The sequence below is a fragment of the Silene latifolia genome, chromosome Y (genome assembly GCF_048544455.1).
Source record: "Silene latifolia isolate original U9 population chromosome Y, ASM4854445v1, whole genome shotgun sequence".
Taxonomy (NCBI): Eukaryota; Viridiplantae; Streptophyta; class Magnoliopsida; order Caryophyllales; family Caryophyllaceae; genus Silene; species Silene latifolia.
The window spans coordinates 394393563-394406037 of NC_133538.1; the positions used below are offsets into that span (position 1 = coordinate 394393563).

Below are 12475 nucleotides of genomic sequence, written 5' to 3' on the forward strand. Positions count from 1 at the left end.
TTACATCAAAATAACAACGAAAATTTCTCATGGTACCCTCGAACTTTGTCAGATTACACATGGTACCCCTCATTTTAAGTTTCTACATATGATACCCCGTATTTACCTTTTTCTTTCCCAATATATCCTTTCTCAAACTTTTGTCATCACTCCGTTAGCCCTTTTAACTAATGACCCTTTTTTTGTTATTTAATACACTAATGCTCCTCGTCTAATACATTAATCTTAATTTTATACAATAAACTAACTTTAATTCTAAATTCTCAAACCACCCATTAGAATCATCTTCTTCAAAATCACCCCAATAAAAACCCTCTTTCACCCACCACCATACTAACCATCATCATCTTCTTCTTAACTGCCGCTAACTGCCCCGCCCTCTTCTAAATCCGCTCTCGATCCCAATACCGAGGTGGTTGGATAGACTTAATCAGAATCATGGCTAGACTCCTCTCGATCCACCATCGTACTTCGCCACCTCTCCGCCACCGTCTTGCCACCGTCCGTCACCATTTGTCGAAATCATTAGCAGCAGTGGCTAAGCAGGAGGAAGCGGTACATAATGTAGTCGTCAAGGTGGTTGCGGGTTTGGTTAAGGAGGAGACGGAGGTGCGAGAAATAATTCGTTGTCATCGCCGTTGCCACGTCATTTTCCGTCGACGGAGGTGCGAGGTAGGTGGTTTTCAATTGATCGTTTTGAAAATCGATGGTGGGTTTCTCCCTAACCGTGCTAATCCCGTCAACGCCGGATGATGATGCAAATTGCGGCGGCGGGATCGAGGATTGTTTCGGGTGATTGATTTGCTAAACCATGATGATGATGGTTAGTTAGTATGTTGGTGGGTGAAAGAGGGTTTTTTTTTGGGGTGATTTAGAAGGAAATGATGATAACGGGTGGTTTGAGGATTTAAATTTTAAAGTTAGTTTATTGTATAAAATTAGGATTAATGTATTAGATATGAGGATTAGTGTATTAAATAACAAAAAAATGAGGTCATTAATCAAAGTATTAACGGAGTATGACGAAAGTCTGCTAAAGGGTATTTTGGGAAAGAAAAAAAAGGTAAACACATAGGTACCATATGTAGAAACTTAAAATGAAGGGTAACATGTGTAATCAGACAAAGTTCGAGGGTACAAATTGAGGGGTACCATAGAAAAAAATCGAAATAAAAATGAGGAACAAATTAATCATCCAAAATGACAAAAGTGAACACTCAAAATTCTCATAAAAATTGTAAAAATATTTTAATTAATGTAGTTTATTTATTTTCACAATCTGCTTTTATTTAATCTTAATTATTTATTATTTATAGGTCGGACACCCAATATAAAATCCGTTCTTTTTGTGAATTTTGTCTTCAATTAAGCCCTGCCGGAACAAGCTCACCACTCCAAACGACCCCAAAACTCCGAGGATCTCATAATCCATCAATGGAGGAGGAACCAAAAACAAAAACAAAGGAAAAAGAAGAAGAAGTAATTGAAGAGATAGACTTAAGTGAAATAGAATACGTAAGCTATGGAGGTGAACACCATCTTCCATTGATAATGCGCCTTGTTGATCTAGAGCTCAGTGAACCTTACTCTATCTTCACTTACCGTTACTTCGTCTACTTATGGCCTCAACTCTCCTTCCTCGTATGTCTCCCTCTCCATCCCCTTTTTCTTTCCGCTTTATATTTGGCTGAGATTAGACGACCTGTAATCCGACCCAATTGAAGGTTTAGGGTTTTCGGGTTGAAGTTTATACTCCATCCCTCTCAATTATTTGTTTACCTTTTTTATTCTTTACGAGGGAATGATCGGGATAAAAGGGAGTAACTTTATTCTTTGGTTATATTGATTTGAATTTGGCTGATTGTTTCTGGTTAGTGGCGGAGCTGAATACTTTCTCCGTCCCAGTCATTTGTTTACATGGATTAGATTTCAATAGAAAATAAGAACTTTATTGCATTAGTAGTTCGCTCCCTAAAATTCTACTCCCTCCATCCCGGTCAATTGTTGTCCTTTGTTTTTGGCACAAAGACCAAGGAAAGAGGAATAGACTAATTACTAAATGCCAAGTGGAACAAATTGAGTGTGAATGTTCAAATTGTTCATCAAATTCATTCTTAAAATATAAAGGACAACAACTTACTAAGACACCCAATATAGAAAAGTACAACAAATGACCGGGACAGAGGGAGTACCAAGGAATTTTAGCCGAGGGAGCTAGCTAGGACGGCCATCCCTGAACAATGAAAAATAAGAGCTTTTTATTTTTATTATGCTTGTGTTTAACCTACTGTATTGTATTACTAGTTTGCTCCTTACATTGGCATAATTATAATGTTGATTTAAATTTGGTTGATTGTTTGGGGTTAGTGGCGGAGCTGGAGGGGTTAGTAGTTATTGTCGTCTCCTGAGGAATGAAAGTTTAGAACTTTTTATTTCAAATACGAGTAATTGGTTTCTTTTGTAAAGTTATTATCTTTGTTAGTATAGTTCGCTCAGTAAAATTTCCAATCTGTGTTTAGCCAGCTTTAATTTCAAATGTTGGACTGAAGCTGATTGAGGTTAGAGATGTTCTGCATGTACTAACTTTGATTTGATAGGCGTTTCATAGAGGAAGGTGCGTGGGAACGGTGGTGTCTAAAATGGGAGGACACCGGCAGACCTTTCGAGGTTATATTGCTATGCTTGTTGTCATCAAACCTTATCGCGGCCATGGCATTGGTAATTATGTTTCTTACATATCTTGTTGAGTATAATATCTCTTTTTTTTTATCAGTGTCTTCTTCAAGTATTGGAGTTACGTAACAATAAATTGAAAGTGAGGATGAGCTGAGATTTTAAGGTTTTTGGATTATGTGTATCACGGTTTGCTTGTCGCTATCATGAGCATGATCATGATCAAGTTCTTCATCATATCTATGGATTTCTGTCTTCACCATAATGAGTGAAGAATTTATTTTGCCATTGCTGTAATAGTGACACAAAGGTTGGTTAAGTTGAGCATTGGTTGGTGGTCAAGTTTGTGATGTTGATGGGTTCATGAAGATGTGTGGTAGCTGAGTTCGATATTGGCTTAAGCTGCATGTTATAGTCTGCCATATATTCGCTACTGCAGTAGCATTTTGATGCATCTCCACGACAGGTTGAAGTCGTCTAAATTTCATTCCGTTTGTATAACATCGTCCAATTTAGGGGATGGGAGAGCAAAGACCTAAGCAGAGTTGTCACCAATCCATAGTGCCGTTCTGCCAAATTTAATGCTTTGGCAGAAGAAATCATTTTCCCTGGCCGGACTTTTTTTTTTGATGTTGTACTATATATGTCCTGAGACTTCTCTTTGTATGCATGTGTGTTTAATGAAGCGCTTGAATTGTTTAGCATGCTGTTACTACGCTACTGTCACAATGATTTGCGCAAAAAGCTTCTGTATTTCACTTGCGGTGTGATATTTTTAGAAATTCTGTATAAAACCAAATCCAGGTATTTCAAACTAAAGAAACTAGGATAACAATACGAAGTCGGACATTTCAGTTACAGCCACTTTTTTGAAATAGATTTGCCTGGCGGAGAATTGTAATGATTTGTTTAGGGGATACTATATTTTTGACAATACGTTTACCAGTAATAGGACAGTTGAACTGTAATCATCCAGCTTCCCTGCTCCCAATTGCTTACTTAAATCTTTAATTATCTCTTTTCTTAGCAATTGATCTTAACCCTTTGTTTGGATTCAAAAGTAGGAGGGAGGGGTTGGAGCCTTGGAGGAATGGAGACTTATGTTTTCTTTTTGAATCTTCCTATGTTGGAGGGATCTTAATTTGCCTCTTAGAGGCAACTGGAGGGAATTCATTTTCCCTCCACTCCAACTCCCTCCAAGTCAAATTTTGCTAACCAAGGGAAGTTGTTCCCCTCTGATCCCCTCCTTTTCCCTCCAAATCTTTCCATTCAGACAAAGGGTAAAAGTGTTAGAGTTGGCATTGTGTTGCATAGGCTATGGAGGGTTAAATGCAAGCATCAGATTATTTGTTCTTTCTGACCGTTATTTCTCATTTGGTTTGGCAGCAACTGAACTAGTTACAAGATCAATTAAGGCGATGATGCAATCTGGTTGCGAAGAGGTATGTCATATTTACTTCGTTGCTACATAACGATTTCAAGTATTTCTGTACAGTTTGCACCCGTCGACGCTGAACTGTATCAATTAAGTGCTCATAAACAAGGACATAGACAGTTTTTTGGTTTGAACTTTTAGAGATCTTATAATTGCTAGTCTGAAATCGCCATCTTGTAGTTCTATAAACAAGCACCCCATAAAGTGATTCAGTTCATTATTTTGATGATCAACTCTTTGTTTGGATAGAGTAATTTGGAGTGAAGTGGAAGGAAACAATTTCCTATGTTTGGTTAGCAAATTGCAGTTGGAGAGAAAATGGATACTTCCATTACATTCCTTCACGCCACAATAACATAGGAAAGATTCAGAGGGTAAGTGAGATTAGTCCATTCATCCTTCACTCCTCCCCTCCCTTCTCTTCCATCCTCTCTCCTCCGCTTCCCTCCTGTTGTATCCAAATAAAGGGTGATTGTACAATCCCTAGTTTTTCATATTAAGTATTTCCCTTAATTGAGTATTCACTCATCTATCGTCCAGTTATTTTATGATCTCAAACTAAACCAGATAATACATATAGTTATCTTGCTGGCTGCATCTAAGTCTAAGGCCTATCGTAGATTCGTAGCCATCAGTTATGACTTATTTGGTTAATCAGTCCTGTTGTCGGAGGGATTTGAACGGAAAGGGAGGGAAAGGAAAAGGAGGGAAGTGGTTTCCTTTGGTTGGTTAGCCAAATAGATCCCTCAATTTTCCCCCTTCAGGGTAAATTGGATTCCTTCCGATATAAGAAAGATTTGAAAGGAAAACTCATACCCTTCATTCCCTTTCTTGCTTCCCCCTCCCCTCCCTTTTCACGGAAACTTTGACTTACCATGTCCTACTGTAGAACGGTCTTTTCCATAACCTCTTTTTAGGAAATTATGAATGCATTATTTGGCTGTTATAGGTAGTAATCCAACTTGACATACACAATCATTTTGATTCTGTTGTGTCTAGCTTAATGCTTGCATTGGGCCTGATCTGAGCCACTCCAACCTAGGCATCGTCATAACTCTTAATAATACTCACAAGCACCGACATTTGCCCATGTGTTTGACTGTGAAAACATTAGCCGTCTACGGCTTACAGATCATCCTCAAATAATGGGAATTCCGGAATATTGTGAATCCACAATTTTGACAACGGGCTAAGAATCTTCAGGTTATGATCAAACATTATTGCTCTTTATTTCCTTTGTTCGAGATATACTCCATATTTTGATTATGACCCGTAAAAGCTTGTACCGTCTGAAACTTGGAGTTAGCTTAGTGAAAGCTTCCCCTTCTCTTTGGTAGGAAGGGGAATTTAGGATGTAACTAATTTTCCAAGACCCAAATCTACTTCTACAATTTCGATGTTTAAACTTAAAGTTTATAATCAATCATATTTGTTTCAATTTTGGAAGGTAACTTTGGAAGCTGAAGTCACAAATAAAGGAGCCCTAGCACTATATGGTCGTCTTGGGTTTATAAGAGCAAAACGACTATTCAGATACTACCTGAATGGCGTGGATGCATTCAGGTTGAAGTTGTTGTCCCCCCGTCCAGAATCACATCCCTCTTTCCATAACTCGGCAGATAGGGATGAGCAGGGGGATCAAGTTCCGGTTGAAGGAAGTTATACTGCCAATTGCTCCAAATTTTGATAAACTTGGCTATGTCAAATGTGCATTAGTCTCATAGCCAATAATCGAGTTGGTAAAAAAAATGTTGGGACATTATACGATCAATTTTCTATCAACGATGATTCTTCGTTGTTGTATCCTCATTCTTGTCAGCAATAAATCACCACAATTTAAACTTTGTTAATCATTATTGATTATTGATGGAATATGACAGGATAGACCAAAAAATTTCTGTAATGCTTGTTCCTGCTATGTTTTAGGACTCGGGAGTTTGTTTAATCCAGGGCTCACGAGTTGTTCCTGTCACGACAAGCGAGTACAAATTTAAATTTGAGCTATATTCATGCACTCCTTACTTTATATTAAGCATATTCTCCATAGTCCATATCATTCAATTTTCAGGAAACTAGGGAAGGAGCTTTCAGTCCCACTCGTAGGCTCGTAGCCTGTGCCCTACTGCAGTGTCAAACATAACTAGATGCTGACTTGTTGAGGACTGTTCATGAGTACATGATTTTGATCACGGTTCCGACTTATATGCCTGAACAAAACAACCTACCAAAAATAAAAATGCCAAAACTTGCCAGGACAACTGCGATTTTTATGTTAAGTTTGTTCATCTGATGATGTCGTAACTCGTAATTGGTTGATGGCTGAATGAGCAAAGCTCTCAACTTACCAGTTACCAGTATGAACTTGAAAAAAAGAAATACTGTTGATTCATGTTGACACGATTGCAGAAAGGTTGGAAGCATCAACATTTCATCTATTACCTCTCGACCTTGGCGCACATATGGGTCATTTCCATGTTCCCGGTACTAATAACAGATCCTACCAAATTACATCAAGTCTTTGACCTCAAAAACAAAAGTTCATCCATAATTAACTATCAACAACACTACAGTCTACAACAGTGTCACGCAGGCCTTTACCCTGGCGAGTTAAGAAGCACTTTGTCAGGCACAAGTCATACAACATCAACTTTTCGGAGTGAAGTTGTGAGCCAAATCTGATGGAAACTCTAATATCCTTGATTATAATAAGAGCGAGCATTATCGACTACACCACTTCCAGAAGACACTGTTTGCGCTAAACCTGGTAAGCTTTGGGTTTGGGCATAGGCCTGGACAGGCAAATCACTGGTACTTTGTCCACTGGTTTGCGGTATTGCCTGATAATAACCAGTATATCCTTCATTTTGGTATCCATATGCCATTGTCGAGTAATTTGCATAGATTGAGGTCGCATTTGGATCAGCACTTGCCTCAGGAACCGGAACTTGAGAAATAGGATACGTTTGATTCCCATAAGCAACATTATTTACGTCTTGATGGAGCCCGATATATGGTTGATAGCCATGCCCATAAGACAATCCTGTGGAGTTAGTACTATCATAATATGGATACTGATTAACCGCCCGAACTTCCCTGGTTCCGGGCTGAGGCCTTTCTTGAGCATAAAAGTTACTTGAAGAGGTTAGATTCCCCTCGTACGCATTGATGGCAGCTGGCACCGCAGCTGCCTCATGAGTACCAGAATAAGACTGGTAATGGTAGCCCAGTTCCGTGTAGTTTGACGCATTTTGCAGATTGTTCACATGACTTGCTCCTGGTGCATTGCTAAGTGATGGGTTGAAGGTCGGAGTTTGGTCACTGGGAATCTGGGTTCTGGCAGCCATAGCAACCCAATGAGAAGGCGGTAAGGATGAGGATCGGATAGCTGGCGAGGGGACACTGCCTTGAATTTGTGGAGGAACAGGTATGTTTCCCTCTCTGTAAAAAGGCATGTCAATGAGAAAAATTATTGTAGAATCATTCATAGCAACAAACGTAGCTAAAGGTTTATTTTGCCAACCAGGATTACTGGATTCGCACGAAACCCCAGTGAATCGCAAATTCATTCACATGTGGCATATCCATATCACGGTCTGTGTTCACAGAATCATTTTGAAGAATTCAACATGGGTTTGTGGCCAAGTGTCGCACACGGCTATTTTTTTTAATGAAAATTCCACATGTTTTTGGCTTAAAATGAAGTGTTCAAATGTGTGTATTGTTAGCCCCGTGTATGACAAGTAATATATAAAGTAGGAGTAACAAAGATCACACTGTTTGTTTAAATTCTAACTTCTAAGTCTCAATACACTATTAAGTAGATACAACAACATCAGAGCCTTAATCCCAAAATGATTTGGAGTCGGCTGACATGAATCATCCTTTAGAACCGTCCATGGGTGAACGCACACTTCAAAATGCGAAAAAAAGAAAAGGGAAAAATGAAAAACAAAAGGGAGAGCAAAACATAATACAAAGTCAAGGTAAACTTAAAAGGTTTTAAAATAGAAGTCCGGATGTCTTTTATAAAAACTTAAAATTTAAATCGAGAATAAAGATTAAAACACGATTTTGAAAACAGAAGTAGAGTTTAAGGATTCGGAATACCTTAAAAGTAAACAAAGTAAAATATATAAGAAAGTGGTTGGTAAAAAAGGTTTAATAAAGGAGAGAAGAATAAATAAGTTTTTTTAAAATTAAATAAAAACATTAAATATGTCAAATAACATCAAATACAAAAAATCCACATGTATCCTTTCCCTCCATTGTGCCCTCTTCGTCACCATACTCTCCTCAAGCCCCAGAAATCTCATATCATGCTCTATCACTATTAAGTAGATATCAAAATTAAATATCAAGTATTCATATTGCATTAGACAACCTTGTGTCACCCCAGTCCACTTTCTAGAAGGCAGATTCAAACCCACTGACGAGTTTGTGCAAAATGTGACCAGTGGTACCACTGCAGCAATGCCTGGTGATCTGAATCCTCTTCACAATATATGATAAAATAACAATGAAATTAACCGTGCCCGAGTCTAATCTGAAAAGGGCAAACAAGGGAACCTACCGCAGATGAGTATCATGTCGTTGAAAGCTTGGATCATCTGGATGATATGGTTGGGGTGAACGTGTTGACCCATACCGCCCATAAGCAATACGCGAATGATAAAGGTTAGAAGGCATTTCACCTCCCCTTGATAGGGGTATTTGGTTGTGAGTAGAATGCAAAGAAGGCAATGGTATTCCCGGAACCGGAGCAGAACGGTGACTGGGATAGGCCAAGGAAGCCTGGTTTGGAGATCTTAAAGTGATAGGACGAAACAGTGAAACCAACTTGTCTACCTGGTTAACATTGCATGAACACAATCAAATATAAGCAATATCGAGTATAGGCCTTTTAAAAAGAATACTGGTGCAGAAAAAGTGAAGTCAGAAATAAAAGGGCGAACGAGGCCTTGGCTTTAACTCACTTGTTCATAGCTGAGATCCTGCTTAAACTTGAATTTACTAAGGTAATTTTCTTTGATAGCATCTTTGAAAGCTGCCTCTGGCAAAGGTAAGCAATCATTGGCAATCGAGAATTTCACCTAGAAAAGTAGTAAATAAAGGTGTCAGAAAACGATCTTAGATTCATTATTATTGCATTTACCCATGTTTCTTCTTGACATGACAGCATAAGATCCAGCACTTAAGGTAGGCCAATTTAGAGCCTGAAAAAAAGACTTCTACAGATAATGAAGGGATGAATTCCTCCTTCCCATTCCCGGCTAATATTAAAGGGAAAATAGTGAACATAAAATATTCTTCCATTAAATAGGTAACACCAGAAGAGACATTAGTGAAGACATTAGTGAACAAGGCAGCACCAGAAGAGTGTGTACCGATTGTTGATCAATATCCCATCCCCTCCTGTACCGAGAACCCCTAAAGATCCTTCTCCAACGCATCACATATTTATTTATAATACACACAAATACAAAAAAAAATGGTAATGGACTGACGCTAAACACAGCATACAAGATTTCAACCACTCGTTCGATGCCTCTGCCTTACATAACAAATACTCCCTACGTCCCGGTCAATTGTTGTCCTTTGGTTTTGGCACAAAGACCAAGGAAAGGGGAAGGGGCCAATTACTAAGTGACAAGTGGAACAAATGGAGTGTGAATGATCAAATTGCTCATCAAGCTCATTCTTCAAATAGAAAGGACAACAAATGAGTGAGACACCCCAATATGGAAAAGGACAACAAATGACCGGGACAGAGGGAGTAAATCAATTAACTTGCCAAATTAGAAAAGGTTGAAATCGAGGTACCTGAGCAGGGAATCTTCCCCCAAAAGCATATGGTTCAAGTGCTAATTTCCCAACAGAGTCAGCAACATAGGGGCCATACAGGAGCTTCACATCAAAGTCATACAAGAACAATTTTGCATCAGGCTTTATTTGTTCTACAACATCGATCCTTGACGCTGGAAGACCAAAAACCCTGTAGATGAAGCAATCTTCTTTTGTTTTAGCATTGCACATGAATATATATCCAGCAAAACCCCCCTGTAATCTAGGATCTTGTCTCATGTCTGCATCAACAATGGCACTCGTGCCAGATGTAGTTGGAATACCAGAATCAACATGTTGAGAAGTTGAACGAACATGGGCAAGAGCTGTAGAATTATTTTCTGAAGCTTCCATCTTTCTTTTCTTTGCATTACTTATATGCTGCATCCTTCTATTATCAATACACCTTAAATTGACCGCGATCAGATCTAAGAATCAGAATATAACATATTCAAAAGGAGAAAATGAGAGAGTAATACTAATCCAGATGCATAAATTTACAATTATGACAGTGAGATCTCATTTACTTGAGAAACTGTAGCAGAACACCAAAACAAAAATCTCACCTCACCCCATAAGCTAGCATACAATAATTACAAAGAAGGTACAAGCAAAACACATAGAATACCTAAATGAAAGCAGATTTGATTTAGGGTATATCATTGATTTTTTCTATCCATTACATTTCCAATACTTGAAAAGCTAGTATGTAAGCAAAACAAAGGTTCGATCATCTGGAGGACGTGGACATTCAAATGCAAGAAGAAACATGACACACTTAGTGCAACAGACTATAATCACCAAAAGAAACTAGAATAACAAGTCGTCCAGAATCAGACAGGGAAAACAACGTAATTCCCGAATTGGGCGACAAGTAGTGAGTGAGCTGCAGACGGTAAAGCTAACAATATATGTCTAAGCGGTCTACGCCTAATTTTCCTTTGCAACAGATGAATCGCTGAAATGCAAGTAGTCAAGTACAACTCAGATTTGCAAAAGGCAGCATTCCAAAGACAAAGATATGGTCTTGCAGATAACATAAAAGCTTAACAGCATAAAAGTACGTCTCACTGAACCCGATGTAATGCCTCCAACCCAAGAGGCAACCTTCACATATCCCCTTCGGTATTACCATTAATACCATACTCCATAAATTATCAAAAACCAGCGGCAAAACCTACTCTAAACACGACTAAATAGCAACAAAATAGACCAATTTCATAATAAAACGCCATACATCACTGTAAAACCCCCAAAATGTTCGTCGCGGAAAACTAAATCCTTTAATTTCACTACATTCAAGATTCTGGACAGATAGTTGAACACTAGCATTCACTCAAACTTCGCCACAATTTAGCTTCAAACTGCAATTCATGAAGTGTCATAACCATGATTTCCTTCAAATAATCACATTATCAACGCGAATAAGCAAAATTGAAGCATGAAAATTACAAAACCCTAGAATCTTTAAACCGCGATTAAACTAAATAAAACAGATAATAATTGTAGAAGAATTGTGACATGAGAGAATAAGCAAGAGAGCGAAGGAATTACCGTCGTTGATAATGGAGGTAATGCGAGTCTGATGTTCTTTTTGCAGTTATAACCCAGAAATACTGTGTATAACGTTATAGCTATAGACGGAAGTACTAAGTAGCCCTCTCACAAAATTAAAGTGGGAGGGCATTCATTTTTCACTCATTTACACTACCTATTTTCATTTGTGAGAGAGACATTATTCATCTATAACGAGAATTTATGATCACACGTACATGTTCTAAATTATACGCTTTTTTTTTACCGAATTATCATTCTTCTCGAAAAAACTACTTGCTCACAAACTTAAACCAATTTCTTACAAATTTAAAACTTATAGATTTTAATTCACATATATCGGTTTGAGAGATTTTTAAAAGATTTTTCTTTACAATTAGGGTTTTGAAGTTATTTGTGTAAGGGGTAGTTTTGGTGATTGTGGGTGATCGTCGAAGGGGAGGGAGAGGGTAGTCAATGTGGGTGTAGGGGTTCGTGGGTGGTTGAGGAAGAGGGTGAATGTGTAAAAGAGGAGGGTGGTGAGGTGTCGTTGTGCGCACGATGGTTGTAAAGGGGCGGGGGAAGGTAGTGTTATTCAGCCTGTAATGAGGGGTCGTCAACTATGTATATCGTCGTCGGTGGTCCTCCCCCACCCTTTTTTTTCTCAATTGTTTTTGGTTTGTGGGTATGAAAAGTGATGGACAAAATCGGTAAAAGTCATACTTTTTTATACTATGATTTAGCAAGTGTGCGTATGAAATAACATGTTCATTTTGGAACGTTGATATAAGTCATTTCTTATCCCATCTAATAAACTCGCTTTAACTGGATTGATTTAAAACAATTACAACGTCACCGATAATTCATGTTTAAAAAAATAGGGAATATTATGATGTATTCCAAATTCTTACAATGTAGCATGAATTCCATACTTGGTCTTTATTGCGACCCTCCTCTGACCCTTTATTAATGCTCCCCTTTTATTACTTCCTC

The 12475-nt window shown here is 38.3% G+C and overlaps 2 protein-coding genes across 2 annotated transcripts; one reads left to right on the top strand and one right to left on the bottom strand.

The window, feature by feature from the left end:
- Positions 1–1329: 1329 nt before the first annotated feature.
- Positions 1330–6080, top strand: LOC141630578 (N-alpha-acetyltransferase MAK3-like). Its single transcript, XM_074443367.1, has 4 exons — positions 1330–1641; positions 2598–2718; positions 4060–4115; positions 5556–6080. Exons 1-4 carry the CDS (start codon positions 1435–1437, stop codon positions 5793–5795), a joined length of 624 nt encoding a protein of 207 aa, XP_074299468.1. The 5' UTR covers positions 1330–1434; the 3' UTR covers positions 5796–6080.
- A 442-nt stretch (positions 6081–6522) lies between these two features.
- Positions 6523–11583, bottom strand: LOC141630581 (uncharacterized). Its single transcript, XM_074443371.1, has 5 exons — positions 11504–11583; positions 9929–10377; positions 9082–9198; positions 8679–8953; positions 6523–7546 (listed from the first exon to the last, which is right to left on the bottom strand). The coding sequence occupies exons 2-5, from the start codon at positions 10334–10336 to the stop codon at positions 6796–6798; spliced, it is 1551 nt and encodes a 516-aa protein (XP_074299472.1). The 5' UTR covers positions 10337–10377; positions 11504–11583; the 3' UTR covers positions 6523–6795.
- Positions 11584–12475: the final 892 nt, after the last annotated feature.